The sequence below is a fragment of the Ovis canadensis genome, chromosome 23, assembly GCF_042477335.2.
Source record: "Ovis canadensis isolate MfBH-ARS-UI-01 breed Bighorn chromosome 23, ARS-UI_OviCan_v2, whole genome shotgun sequence".
In the NCBI taxonomy this organism is placed as follows: Eukaryota; Metazoa; Chordata; class Mammalia; order Artiodactyla; family Bovidae; genus Ovis; species Ovis canadensis.
This window is the reverse complement of record NC_091267.1, coordinates 71,651,839-71,666,615: the sequence shown is the minus strand read 5'-3', so window position 1 is coordinate 71,666,615 and position 14,777 is coordinate 71,651,839. Positions and strand designations below refer to the sequence as shown.

At 49.9% G+C, this 14,777-nt stretch overlaps 1 protein-coding gene across 1 annotated transcript in view; it reads right to left on the bottom strand.

Moving 5' to 3' along the window:
* Window positions 1–14,777, bottom strand: part of LOC138428394 (O-acyltransferase like protein-like) — a 65,090-nt gene that overhangs the window by 22,230 nt on the left and 28,083 nt on the right. The window contains exons 5-8 of the mRNA XM_069569092.1: window positions 13,830–14,080; window positions 8,111–8,290; window positions 7,283–7,385; window positions 1,105–1,282 (exon numbers count right to left, since the gene is read on the bottom strand). Of these exons, the coding sequence (XP_069425193.1) occupies window positions 1,105–1,175 (71 nt within the window). The 5' untranslated portion in view covers window positions 1,176–1,282; window positions 7,283–7,385; window positions 8,111–8,290; window positions 13,830–14,080. The remainder of the gene's footprint in view (window positions 1–1,104; window positions 1,283–7,282; window positions 7,386–8,110; window positions 8,291–13,829; window positions 14,081–14,777) is intronic.

Sequence of the window (14,777 nt, the reverse complement as noted above, 5' to 3'; positions counted from 1 at the left end):
CGAGGACTAGATTTAATGGAGCTTGGAAGAAACCACAAAGGCAGTAAAGTTCTATTTCTTAGCTTAAACTCATAGAGAAGTTAAAAGGTAAAAATAACAACAGTAATAATGATAGCTTATATTTACTGAGGGCATACTACCTGTCACATTGTTCTCAATTCTTTGCCTGCGTTATCTGTTTTGATTCTCTCAAGAGTCCAGCAAAGTGAGAGCCATGATTCTGCTCATTTTTAAGATGAGGAAACTCAGGCACGGAAAGATTGAGACACTTACTCAAGGTCACACTGCTGTAAATGACTGAATCAGAAGGCACGCCCAGGCAGACTGGAGTCAGATCTTACGCAGTCCGTCTGACGGGCCCGGAAGACTGTTTCAACACTCCCCTTGCTATTTGTGATGGTGCAGTGTAGCAACAGAGCCAGGGACCCTCAGTAACCAGAACTGGGCTCCAGCTTAGCCGCAAACCATGATTTTAAAAGCGTATAAATTTTTGAATGGTGGCTCACATAGGTAGACGCTTCTTTTTCTCCCTACACTTCTACTGTCTCATCACATCACTGCCACCCTGCCATCCCGCTGGTTCCTTATTCTGTCCCAGTATTGTATTCCATTCTGATCCAACCAACCAGGCATGCGTAAAGAATACTACCATCCTGCCTGCCTTCTTATGGGAACGACCATCATCCCGAGCTTCCACCAGCCCCTTTGCTGATTGTATCTTATTCTATGTTTATTATTACCATTAATCCTTATTACAGGCTCCAATCACTACTAATTTACAGGAGCTATACAAATTCTGTTGAACATAGATTTCATGGGAATCTGACTGTCCATGAAACCTGCTGTCCATTAGCTTTAGAAGTAAGGAGGTTTTTGTGGGTTTAATACAATTCAAGTTTTATTAGGAAAAATACCATGAGTACTGGTATCTTCCACTGCCAAAGCTATTAAACCAGAAAGAGCAAACACATTTAAACATGGTCTAAATGAAAGAAAACTATTTTTCTTTCAGTTTTTCTTTGAAAATTCTTTCAAAGGAGGGTTAAAGACTTAAAATAATAAATGATTACGCAGCAATAAAGAAAGATTGTATGAATAACCTACCTTATAAGGCGACTGAAAAAGTATCTGAGTATGACGCGAGGGGTTATTCCTTTGTCTGAATCCTGACGCATCTTTAAAAATGATCTTGCACTTAACCAGCCACTGAGAGAAGAGAAGAGTAGGTCACAGGAATGACTGGTCGGTGATGCAGTTCGCGGGCTGATCAATTTGCTTGTCTCTATCAGGAAAGAACAAGCGACGCTGCAGTAGCGAAACATCTTTAAGACTAAAAACAGTAGCAGCTTTCTCCCTGCTCACGGTGCGCGTCCACGGCCAGGCACCTGGAGCTCAGCATCTTCCTCCCTACGGGAGCCAGGCCGAGGCAGCAGCCTGTGACGAGAACGCTTAGGATGTACTCTCTTAAGCACTTTCTTATCTAACAAACATCAGCATTATGTTTATCGTGTGGTACATTCCATTCCTAGTACACACTGGTTTTATACCTGGAGGTTTGTACCTTTTGAGTTTCCCGTGCTTTTGACGCTATTCTGTTTCTTTTCTTTCCTTTCTTATTTGTTTCAGGTGTGCATAGGATCTGAGTTCCCCAGGCCAGGGATTGAACTCAGGCTCTCAGCAGTGAAAGTGCAGAGTCCTAACCACTGACCCACCAGTGAATTTCTACCTTTTAACATTTATAGCAATGAGCCTCTAGGTTTCCTTTAGGATGGACTGTTGATCTCCATGCAGTCCAAGGAACTCTCAGGAGTCTCCTCCAACACCAAGAAAATCAACCCTGAATATTCTTTGGAAGGACTGATGCTGAAGCTGAAGCTGCAATACTTTGGCAAAGAGCCAGCTCATTGGAAAAGACCCTGATCCTGGAAAAGACTGAAGGCAAAAGGAGAAGGGGACGACAGAGCATGAGATGATTGGATGGCATCACCGACTCAATGGACATGAGTTTGAGCAAGCTCTGGGAGATGGTGAAGGACAGAGAAGCCTGGTGTGCTGCCGTCCATGGGGTCGCAAAGAGTTGGACACGACTTAGTAACAACATGTGCATGAGAGTTGCTCAGTAATGCCTGACTCTGCAACCCCATGACTGTGGCCCACCAGGCTCCTCTGTCCACGGAGTCCTCCAGGCAAGAATACTGGAGTGGGCTGCCATTTCCTTCTCCAGCAGATCTTCCTGACCCAGGGATCCTGTATTGCAGGAGAGTCTTTACCATCTGTGCCACCAGGGAAGCCTACTATTAAGAGACATTTCTAAGTATAAAGACAGGTCAGCTTAAAAAGTATCAGCAGATACACGTTTGACTTTATCTTATAATCTATAGACAATACATTAGAATATGTAATGAATCCATACACCTTTTCCAAAGGGATACCCAAGACAGATTGCAGCCATGAAATTAAAAGACACTTACTCCTTGGAAGGAAAGTTATGACCAACCTAGGTAGCATTAGCAGAGACATTATTTTGCCAACAAAGGTCCGTCTAATCAAGGCTATGGGTTTTCTAGTAGTCAGGTATGGGTGTGAGAGTTGGACTGTGAAGAAAGCTGAGCGCCGAAGAATTGATGCTTTTGAACTGTGGTGTTGGTTTTCTTGAGAGTCCCTTGTACTGCAAGGAGATCCAACCAGTCCATCCTAAAGGAGATCAGTCCTGGGTGTTCACTGAAAGGACTGTTGCTGAAACTCAGGACTGAAACTCCAATACTTTGGCCACATCATGCGAAGAGTTGACTATTGGAAAAGACCCTGATGCAGGGAGGGATTGAGGGCAGGAGGAGAAGGGGACGACAGAGGATGAGATGGCTGGATGGCATCACCGACTCAATGGACATGAGTTTGGGTAAACTCGGGGAGTTGGTGATGGACAGGGAGGCCTGGCGTGCTGCGATTCATGGGGTCGCAAAGAGTCGGACACGGCTAAGCGACTGAACTGAACTGAACTGAACCCAAGACAGAAGTAGCAGTAAAGTTATAAATGACAGTCATCAATCAGATGAAATAATTTAGATGAAGCTTTTCTCTCTCAAAGAGATGGGGACTGGGCAAGTGGTCAGAAAGGAAATACAATGTGCTTTTAATTTTGCATGAAAAATAATGTTCAGTTCCACGTTGCTGAACATAACTCTGTTTTGCCAAATAAATCCTCTACTTCAAATTACTGCCCAAAAGCTTTATTAAAACTCCACTTCTGGTCTTTGTTTCGGAATCTGTTACTTTTGCTGCCGCCTCCTGATCGCTGTCCTCTGAAGCTCCTACTTCTTTCCCGCTGTCTCCTGACACCTCGGTTGCCCTCGCGCCGTCCTGAGGCCTTGATTGTCTTCCTGCTGTCCTCGGGAAACGCGATATCCTTCCCGGGGACCTTCACGCTCTGGCTGCTCCGTGGCCACAGAAAGCGGCCCACGCGTGCATCACGCCACTCTTCTGGACTGCTGTTACTGATGCAGTAGGGATGTCAAAGCAAACACCCGACTTGCCTTCGAGAAAGACCATTTCCTTCACTTCGGAATCAATATCCTCACCCAGCTGCTCTTTAGGTTCTTTCCAAGCATAGCTAATGTTCGGCATTTCAATCGAGCACCGCAAGATCATGGTCACAAAGCCTGCTTCTGAACCGATCAAGGAGCGCTGGTCTACCGACATGGCACCGGAAATGTAACAACATATAACAACCTACAACTTAATAGCCCCAATAACCCATGACCCTTGTCAGTGTTTCTCTAAAGAACAAGTGTGTTTCCTATTGCAAAAGAAGGCTGTGTGTGTGTGTGTGTGTGTGTGTGTGTGTGTTGGACGGGACTTGGAAGGGGTCAGTGAGGGTTAGAGACTGTCTTTACTCTCTGCCAGCAAGAGTTTCTTTTGAAATGCAGCAAGCCGGATTCACTATAATAGAAACAAAATTTATAAAAACAAGTGAAAGAGAGCACTCAGTGAAAGAGAGCACTCAGTTGAGGAAGTAGCATGGCCAATTCTGGTTCCGGCTGCCTCTTAGTTTCCAGAAAGAATGAATCAGGGTCTCCCTCTGTGTGTGGGCAATCACTGTCTCAAGTTGACAGAGACAGGAAAAGAGAAAGGCTGGCAGGAAAACAGGCTCCGAGCAAGACAAGAGGTTCCAAGAGGCTAAGAAGACCCAGGAAACCCAAACAGACTGGGAAAGAAAAAAATCCTGCAGGAGAGATATATGAAATCAGCTCAATCTGAGAGATAGAAGCAGCATTCCAAAACCGTCATCAGTGACAGAAGTCTTAGGTCTCACTATGTAATCTATTGTTTCCCAGGTGGCTCAGTGGTCAAGAATCTGCCTGCTGACGTGGGAGCTGCAGGCAGATTCGATCCCTGAGTCAGGAAGAGCCCCTGGAGAAGGCAACGGCAACCTGCTCCAGTATTTTTGCCCAGAGAATTCCATGGACAGAGAAGCCTGGCCGCCTACAGTCCATGGGGTCTCAAGAGGCAGAGATGAGTGAGCAACTGAGCATACACTCACACATGTTAAATATATTAGTGACACAGTTGTTAAGACATGGTTTTGGTGTAAAATAGACATTATATTTCAGTTCTGATTATACTGAAATATACTCTAGCTGAGGAGGGGTTGGGGGGCTTAGGTTATTTTATCTCCAACATCAACTTTCTCGGCTATGAAAACGGGCCTGACGGAGGCTGATCATCACAACTGTATGGGATCAAAGTGTTTCTTAGCACAGCGGCAGTGACATATTTTCACTATTAGCAATATTTCCGATGCTGGAAAGAAAACGAACAGACCATGTGCACTTCCTAAAGCAATAAAATGAAAATTGGAAGGAGAAAGGGAGAACGACAACAGTCGCGGAGATGGGCCAGGAGACACAGAAGCAAATAGGAGTAAAGAAAGAAGAAACACACGTCTCGGTCTCCTGATTGTGACAGGACCTGCTGGGCCTCACTCTGGCGTCCTCACCCTGCATGCTGGGGCTGGCACGGAGGTTCTCAGATGGGAGCCGAGGGCAGCATCGCCTGGAGGGCTTGTTACAGTCAGAGTGCCTGGTCGTGGGCCTGAGTGGGGCCCGAGAATCTGCATTTCTCCCAAGCTTCCGGGCGATGCTGAGACTATATTCTAAGAAGCACTAGGGAAGGCCCAGCGCTCCCCAGGCCCCAGACCGAGCCCAGAGTCAGGTATGCTGTCTTCACCGTAAGGGAAAGTGTTAGTCGCTCAGTCACCTCCAACTCTTTGCGGTCCCATGGACTGTAGCCCGCTAGGCTCCTCTGTCCATGGGATTCTCCAGGCAAGAATACTGGAGTGTGTAACCATTCCCTTCTCCAGGGGGAATATTCCCAGCCCAGAGATCGAACCTGCGCCTCCTGCATGCAGGTGGATTCTTTACCATCTGAGCCACCAGGGAAGTTTTCGGGGCCATCTGGAATCTCAGGAGCATTGGCCTGGGTTGCGGACCTCTTGGGGCTGACCCAGTGGCTCTGGGCTGTCTCTTGATTCCTGCTGACAGCCTGGGGTGACCAGCGGCCTTTCGTGCCCTCCATGCTTCCCTCCTGGTGGCAGGTCTCCGCCTTGAGTTTGCTTTGGTTCCAGCTTTCCTGTTCTGTCCTTGCCAGCTCCCCTCCCGGGCCTGGAGCCCTGCTGACCAGCCCCAGCCAGCATATGGCATCTTTTGTTTGCTGTGTTCTTACTAGCTTCCTTGCAGGAAACAGAGCCCTGGTCTTTGAATCGCTGTCCCCTGGGCAGACCTCTCCGCCCTGCAGAGGCTCCCATCCTGCACTTGGATTTCGACTGCCTGCCTAGACCCAGCTAAGCTCTCTTGGAACGCCTGGTGCCCAGCAGCCCCGATATCACAGTCTTGTTCACTACAGATGGTGGACTCTCGCCTATCTGGGCGCTCTCTATTGGATAGAGCACGGTTGGGCGGACGAGCGTGCGTGCGAGCTCAGTCACTAAGTCAGTGCGACTCTTTTGCGACCCTATGGACTGTATCCCACCAGGCTCCTCTGTCTGCGGGATTTCCCAGACAAGAATACTGGAGTGGGTTGCCATTTCCTCCTCCAAGGGATCTTCCCAACCTAGGGACCGAACCCACGTCTCCTTCGTCTCTTGCATTGGATGGTGGATCCTTTACCTGCCGAGCCATCGGGAAGCCCCTGGATGGATGAATGCTTAGCACTTAATGAGGCCATCTAACATCACCATCTCCCTCTGAAGGAAGGGATACGTAACTGCAAACAGGCAGAGACAGGCCAGCACAGAGGCTGGAGCTCGGACTCTGGGACCAGACTGCCTGGACCACGCCCTTCACGCTCAGCTCCCTTATCTTTAAAGTGGCGATTTCGGCGGTCTGCCATACAAGGAATAATATTCAGCCATAAAAAGAAACGAAGTACTGATAAGTGCTTCAACATAGATGAACTTCATAAACATCATGCTAGCTGAAAGAAGCCAGGCACAAGAGCACGCTGTGCGAGCCGCTTGTATGGGTAAATGCACACTAGAGCAAGCAGGTTTCTAAGAACTGGAGGCAGGAGGGACTGGGGGAAACTGCTTCATGGGTGTGAGGTGGGAAAAAATAAGAAAATGGTGAGGCTTCCCTGAGGGTGATGAAAACGGTTCGGAACCAGACAGAAGGGGTAGTTGTGCAACAGAGTGAATGCACTCAGTGCCACTGAATCATTCACTGGGAGTGGTTCATTTATCTGATGCGGATTTCACCCAACCCCCAAAGAACAGACCCAAAAAACTGAGGATTTTAACAGTTGTCCCTACGGTATAGGAACACCATGAGGACGGCATGGTATAATGCTGCAAAGGGCTTCACGCAGAGCCTGACACTGATCAAACATTTAAGAAAATTTACCTCTTATTAGTTAATTTAAATAAACACCGCTTTATGTAACCTCACACCATTTTCTTATTTTTTCTCGCATTTCGCTGTGGTGAGAACTGGCAACTTGATCATGGATTTGCACCATGCCAAGACCCAGAATTTGAGAAGCGCTGAAATAAACAAGTTTGATCAATAAAACCACCTTTTATAAAAGGCCTGTTTTAGAGAGCCATCCAGAATCATTTAATAAAGTGAAGACACAAAAGAGAGGAACTGGCGGCCTCGGTACCGTCCAGGGACGCCCAGAGGCAGCGGCCAGGGAGAGTCAGCGTGAGCCCTTCGGTGTTTCAACAGGCACATCCACACTTCCCCAAAGAGCCACGGGCACAACTCCAGCAGCGAGAGCACCACATTACCTGATCAGGAAAAATGTGTCCACTCCAAGATAGAAGGGGCCACTCCGAGAATAAAGGTACAGTGGGTTTCTAAGCACCCTGGCTTTCCATTCAAGCACATTATCTGTAAAAATGTAGGACACAGTGTCTTTTTATTGAACAAAAGAAAATCTTGTGATTTATCTTTTCAAAAAACACCTTTAGCTTTCAGCTGTATTGAGAGGGTTTTATGCATCCGTGCGATTCACTTAGGAGAATGGGGAACAGAAATAAGAGAGGGCGGCTCGGTAGCTTCCTGCAGGCTGCGCTCTCGCCTGGGCCCCTCTGCAGGGCCCGAGGCCCCCATGGATCTACAGCAGCATCGCCTGTTCAGATCCCCTGGGGGATCCGCAAACTGCCCTGCGCTGGCCCCTCCCCTTCATTCTGTGTTTAGGTCCCACTTGGAGAGCTCCACTCTGTCGATGGGAGCTCTTCTGGAGTGCACCAACAGAAAGAAGATCCACAGACACTGATTTTATACTGGTGCACAATATTTATCTATATTTGCCTATTTTTCCAGGAGAGGGGAAAAGGGAGTTTCTGGATTCATTAATCAAAACAAGAGGGAACCCAGCTCTTTGGAAGATAAAAATAAAATACAGCTATCCCTGTTCACCAGGGAACAAGGTGTCTGGTTTACACCTAAGGGAAGGTAAGGCAACCACTGGACACTGGTCCAGAACACTCATTTATGGAGGCCACAGCCTCGTCTCGAGAAGAGAAGGCTCCCCTCCTGGGGCCTGACGTGACCCCCTACACAAAAGCCCCTCCCTTCCTTGACTACTCCAGAGATCCCTCAGTTTTCCGCACCCAGAGACAGCCATGCGGTCATCTGACTGGTGTGCCCAGACACGATCCAGAGGAGGCTCAACGCTCGGAGGCCGTTCAAGGCAGGGCACGTGCTTCCCTGCGTCTTCATGGTCCAGAGGGCTGGCACATTCTTCTGCCAGGAAAAGCATTTCAGAGCACAGTCCATGGCGCCTAGAAAACCTGGGCGGGAGCAAAGGCATTATTGCCCACCCTGAAAGCCAGACCAGGCCACACACTGCCCCCTAAACAAGAGGCAAAACCTACAAGCCAGTGATCCTGGCCGCCTCCCTGCCAGATGCTGCCTCCCTTTGACCGTGGAAAGCTCAGCCCAGTTCTTGTCCCCTCTTGATCTCTCTGTGGCTCTCTCCACTTGGTCTCCCTCCTCTAGGAACCTCGACTTTCCCTAACAGTCTTGATCTGAGATTGGTGCTCACACCATCTCATAACAGAATAGGCTTCCCATCTCAGGCCCCAGGAATGCCAATGCCTGCCCGCCTCCATCGTGTTTCACAGAGGGTTAGGCGAAGGGAAACTTAGACATTGTTGAGAAGTCACACACTCCCTAAAGCCAGCGTGGGGCTTGAAATGGCATCCCTGGGGCTCGCCCAAGAATGAATCGCTTGCAACAACATCCCCAAGAACGCAGAGCGGCAGGGGCAGCAGCAGAGAAGGGTGCCGGCCTTCGAGTTAGTCAGACTCTCCTGGCTCTGAATCTGCCATGTGTTAGCTCTGGGACCTCTGTCAAGGAAATTAACTTCTCTGTGCCCAAATTTCCATACCTGCAGAATGGGAATCAAGGTCGATCTTAGAATCATGGGCTGATCTCAGGAAACAAATGAGAGTGTCACAGCTGCTACCACTCACCAGTTTAAACTCCATTACTTAAAGAACGGTGAATGCCTTCTACTTAATTTATTCCCTTTCGTTTAAAACAAATTTAATTTGGCTCATCCCGAGAGCCCATGAAGTGTCTGGAAACAGGAGCCTCCGAAACTCAAGCTGGATCCGGGAGATTCATTGTTTGCTCCAGGACTTCTCTGGGTGCCTCAAACGTGAGCACAAGAATTCCTTGCAGAACTGAAACTCATTCACAATCGAGATCGGGCTTATAAACAAGCTCTGGAAATTTAAGTCAATTTCTTAAATGGAAGAGCGCAATTAGCATTGTGAGGTTCCAGGGGTAAGGAGGAGTTTTTCCGCTGGGGTCGCTCTCAGAGGTGCCTGCCTGGACGGGAAGCTCACCCTCCACCTTAGAGGGATTTTTGCTTAGCAGGAGTGTGTGCGGGCCTACACCTCAAATCCAGCCTCCTCTGGGTTCCACCTTAGAGGGATTTTTGCTCAGCAGGAGCAGGCGCAGGCCTACACCTCGTATCCAGCCTCCTTTGGGTTCCCCGAGAGGCCACAAGCTCTCAAGGGGAGTCACGAGAGCTGGGCTCTGTCCAGCTCTGCCAGTTCCTTTACCTCTCTGAACCTGTTTCCTCACTTTTTTTTAATCAGAATTTTTAAAATGTGATATGTTCTGGCTGTGCTGGGTCTGCGTTGCACCGTGGGCTTTTCTCTAGTTGCAGTGAGTGGGGGCTCCTCTCCGCTGTGCTGCTCTGGCTTCTCAGCGCAGGAGCTTCTCTTGTTGCCGAGGGAGGGCTTTGGGGCTCCTGGCTTCAGCAGTTGCGGCTCATGAGCTCAGGAGTCTTGGCCCCTGGACTCTAGAGCACAGGAGCAGTGTATTTGTGGCACACAGGCCTGCTTGCTTGTCAGCATGTGGGATCTTCCCAGACCACGGATCGAACCTGTGTCTCACATTGGCAGGCAGATTCTTTACCACTGAGCCATCAGGGAAGCCCTTTCTTCACTTTCAAACCGAGCACACTTTTTGGCAGGGCTGTTGTGAGGTTTCAAGAGCAGTATCTGTCAAATATCTGGCCCCAGATCTAATTTGGCAAACAAGCACAGAACACATTTGGCTATCATTATTTTTTTTTTCCCATCTAAATTCCACTTGTGAGTGAACTTAACAGTAGCTACCAGACTGTCTGAAAATAACTGGTCCAGAGAGAAAGCACCCTCTCTGAGCCCCATTTCACTCATTTGTAAATGAAAAGTATCTTAAACCACAGGAGCAGAGGGAGGATCGGGTTAAACAACGCATGTGGTTGCTTAAGTGGGATCCCTGGACCAGCAGCTTCAGCATCACCTGGGAACCGGTCAGGAAGGCGCAGTCCAGCTCCACCCTAGACCGCCAGAGTCAGAATCCTAGGCGCCTGGGCCCAGGGATCCGGCTGTGACAAGCCCTCCGGGTGACTCTGCTGCTCACCGGGTGTGACAGTGCTTTGCATTTCCAGATATTCCCAGTGATTATTACTAACAGCCACGCTCAGTAACTACGAGCCCAGCATCACTGCAAGCCACCCACCAGGACTTCCCTGGCAGCTCAGACAGTAAAGAAATCCGCCTACAATGCAGGGGACCTGGGTTCGATCCTTGGGTCGGGAAAATCTCCCGGAGAAGGAAATGGCTACCCATTCCAGCATTCTTGCCTGGAGAATCCCATGGACAGAGGAGCCTGGTGGGCTACAGTCCATGGGGTCCCAAAGAGTCAGACACGACTGAGCAACTAACTCTATCTTTCTACTTTTAGTAACAGACCATAGTGGAAGAGCCCCTGGGCTGAAGTCCATAGCCATTAACTTCAAGAAGATGTCCTCAAATATTTGTTCATATCCTTCTCATCTAAACAGTGTAGAACAGGGACTTCCCTGGCAGTCCAGCGGCTAAGGCTCGGCACTCCCAATGCAGGGGGCCTATGTTCAATCCCTGGTCAGGGAACTAGATCCCACATACCACACCCAAGAGTCTGCATCCCACATCTAAAAGATTCCACTGCTGCAAGGAAGGTCAAAGACACAGAGTGTTATGCCGATTTCACTTCCTAGAGAGTATAAAAGTGGAAAAAAAAATGTTGTACCTAAGGGTCTCTCCATCTCGATTATTTCCAAACATTCAGGAAGGTGACATTTCACTCTGATGGTACTAAATATAAAATTAAAAAAAAAAAAAGGCTCCAGGCACAGAACCCAGAAATGCCCCATTCTGAGACCACGGGTAACTGTAGCGGCTGAGAAAGCCAAGGTAACCTCAGCGTCCCCATCAGAGAGGGTATTACTTTGGGTGAAGAACCTAAAGCTTCAAGGCCGATTCCTGGCACCACACCTGGTATGTCTGCCTACGGTCTGGCCTTAAAACGCAGGCTTGTGGGTTAGCCCTTTCCTGAAATAATTGCATTCGTTTATGCATTCACTTCTGGCTGCACGGGGTCTTCGCTTCCGTGTAGGTCTTCTCTAGGTGTGGCGAGCGGTGGAGGGGAGGGTGGCTGCTCCCCAGCTGCGGTGCGAGGGCTTCTCGTCGCGTCGGCTCCTCTTGATGCAGAGCACAGGCGCCAGGGCGCGTGGGCTCAGCGGCTGCAGCCCCAGGCTCAAGAGCACAGGCTGAGAAGTTCTTGCGCATCGGCTTAGCTGCTCCGAGACACGTGTGCTCTACCTGGACGAGGGTTCGAACCCATGCCTCCCGCGTTGGCAGGAGAATTCCTCACCACTGAGCCACCAGGGAAGCCTCTGTGGGTCAGCCTCTCAAGCGACGACAGCAACGAAGAGTTCCGATGACTGACTACAGACTCACCCTCAAGCTCACAACCTGCACGTAGCAGGCCCCTGGGGCCCAGCTGGCCTCTGCGAGGTCAGTGCAGCAAGAGGTCTTGGCCAGTTAGAGCCCCCACCCTTCCCTCCTGCTTCTGGTCTCACTGAGAGAACAAGGAAAAGAACAACGAGTTAGGAGGAGGGGGGGACACATTATCTCATTGAATTCCTTCAGCAAACCCCAGTTTATGTCCCCATTTTACACATGCGGAGACTGAGGCTCCTAGAGGTCGAACAACCTGACCAAGGGCAGCGTCAGAAACCAAAGCAGGCTTGAGAAGAGACTGCTAAGCATGTGGTCTTCCTACCACGTCCACCCTGGAACCTTCTACACTGGCAGCCGGGGAGCAGGGAGTTCTTGTGTCATGTCGGGGGAGAAATAATAGAGGGGTCTGAGGCTGAGAACGATGAAGGCAGGAGGAGAAGGGGACGACAGAGGATGAGATGGCTGGATGGCATCAGCGACTCCGTGGACTTGAGTTTGAGCAAGCTCCGGGAGTTGGTGATGGACAGGGAGGCCTGGCGTGCTGCAGTCCATGGGGTCACAAAGAGTCAGACACAACTGAGTGACTGAACTGAATTGAGGCTCAAGGCGGGGCCATCCAAACTGTCCTCTACATGTGATGGGGTCATATGAGAAACAAGAGAGTAAGCAGACTTATTTTCTGAGGCCTCAGAGGACAAACCAGGGCCCAGGAATAGAAAGAACAGGGCAGAGGGCTTGATGCCATGCAGAAGGCTGGCAATGAACATTTCCTAGGCCTCCTGATTTGGGGAGGAAGTTAGACAGCGGCCACTAGGTCTTCTCAGCACTTATATCACCCTTATACAAACGTGCTTTTTCCCATTTTTCTCATCGTTGGGGTATTTTTGCCGGTGCTGCTGCTGTTTTTGTTTTAGCCTGAGGATCAGAGCAGGATCTGATAAAGTCATCACTGTGCTTCCACACAGGCTGAGTTCCCTGCACCTCCCTGAGCACGTGCTCCTATTCTTCTGGTCCAGTCACTGCAATTTTGTTTTGTTTTTTTCCCCTCTCTCATTGAGGTAAAGGAAGGACAATTATGTGGACCTAAAGGGCTCTGCCAAAAACTATTCCACGTCTTCTACTTGTGAAAGCGTTAGTTCCTCTCAGTCGTGTCCGACTTTGTGACCCCATGGACTGTAGTCCGCCAGGCTCCTCTGTCCATGGAATTCTCCAGGCAAGAATACTGGAGAGGGTAGCTTTTCCCTTATCCAGGGGAATCTTCCCAACCCAGGGATCAAACCCAGGTCTCCTGCATTGTAGGCAGATTCTTTACCAGCTGAGCCACCAGGGAAGCCCAAGAATACTGGAGTGGGTAGCCTATCCCTTCTCCGGTGGATCTTCCCGACCCAGGAATTGAACCAGGGTCTCCCGCATTGCAGGTGGATTCTTTACCAACTGAGCTATCAGGGAAGCCCAAAAGTAGCAGTTGTTTCCACTCTACTTGTGAGGCTATTCTTATTTCAAAATGTGTGTGTGTGTGTGTGTTTGCCCTGCCATATGGGCAGGTGGACAGGAAGGTAAACTCTTAATTTTTTCACTGGAACACAACCCACTGTGATTTATGCCCACGCAGCCTCATGCTGCGCTGCACTGGGCGGTCTGTTCTGCTCCAGTCCCCTCGGGTTGCACCCTCAGGCCCCTGGTGTCAGCTTGTATGTAAACCGATTTGCTCGGTGCTGCCAGGAAGGTCCTGTGAGCCACTTGTATAGCTGTGACACTGAAAACAGACGCCGTGCTCACGGGAAGGTCCCTTGGAGAAGGACTACAGTGAAACCCAATTGCTGTTCTGACCCAGACTTTCCGTCACGCAAAGACACACTGGGTAACTGTACCCAAGAAAGAAAGTGGCATTTTCATCGACCTCGCCTGTGAACACTCGGATAAGAAACAAACCTTGACCGGTGGAGAGCAGAGACCCACCCTCCCAGCTGGCTTTCAGAGCTGCCGGGCACCACCAGACCCCAGCCCTGCAGGGACTGTTTCCCGACAGCGCCAGCTAAGTCACCTCTCGTGAGTTTGTTAACACGCCTGCTTTCTCCTCCGCTCGGGGTTCCTGATGGTGAGATGGGCACACAGCCCGTCGGCTGGACTCCGCTTCCTGGCCCGCTCCCCGCTGGCGCCCTCAGAGGCAGGCTCCCGTAGGCGGCCGGAGGCTCCTCGGGCTCCAGTGATGCCTGGTGGTCCGACCCCCGCCCGGTGGCGGCCACGTAGACGGTTCCCGCCAGTGGGAGGGTGAGGCCCAGGAAGCTGAGGACCCTGCAGGGAGATGACACAGGTGTGACCGTGCCTAGAGCACGCGGGCACCGCGGTGAGACACAGAGAAAACAGCGCAGGAGAAAGCCCGCTCCACCGCTCCTAAACGTGGGCAAGCGGTGACACTTCTAAGGATTAGGAGTGGCTTCCCGAGAAAAAATAATGAAAGACATTACAAAGGCAAAGATGAGCGGATTTCACTAAACTCCTCATGATGATTGTAAATTTAAAAAAACAAACACCATAACAAGCAAAAAGCAACCAAGACACTGAGGAAGATATCTGCAGCTGACACGACTAAGGAGTGACATCCTTCCTCCAGAGAAAGAACTTTAAAAATCAGTAAGAAGGCAGCTCACACAGACATGGAAGAGGGGACAGAGAGAATGAGTGGCAGCAAGCCTGAGAAAGGAAGCCCTCATCGCCAACTTCTTGGTGTGAATCAGGTCCATTTCTGTATCAGATGGGCACTAGTGTTTACAAAGGGAGCTTGGGCGGCTGGGTGATGATACAGACACGGGCGTCTCTCACTGCAGCAGCAGAATGAGGTTTGCAGGGAAGCTCTTTACCAGAAGACCTGAGCTCTGGGCCAGCAAGCCCACTGCCCTTAGTTTGCCCTAAGGGACCATGTCAGGCGCAACTGAGACTTCACAGGCACATCTGCGGCGGTGTCTGGGTGAGAAGCAATGCCTCAAATAAA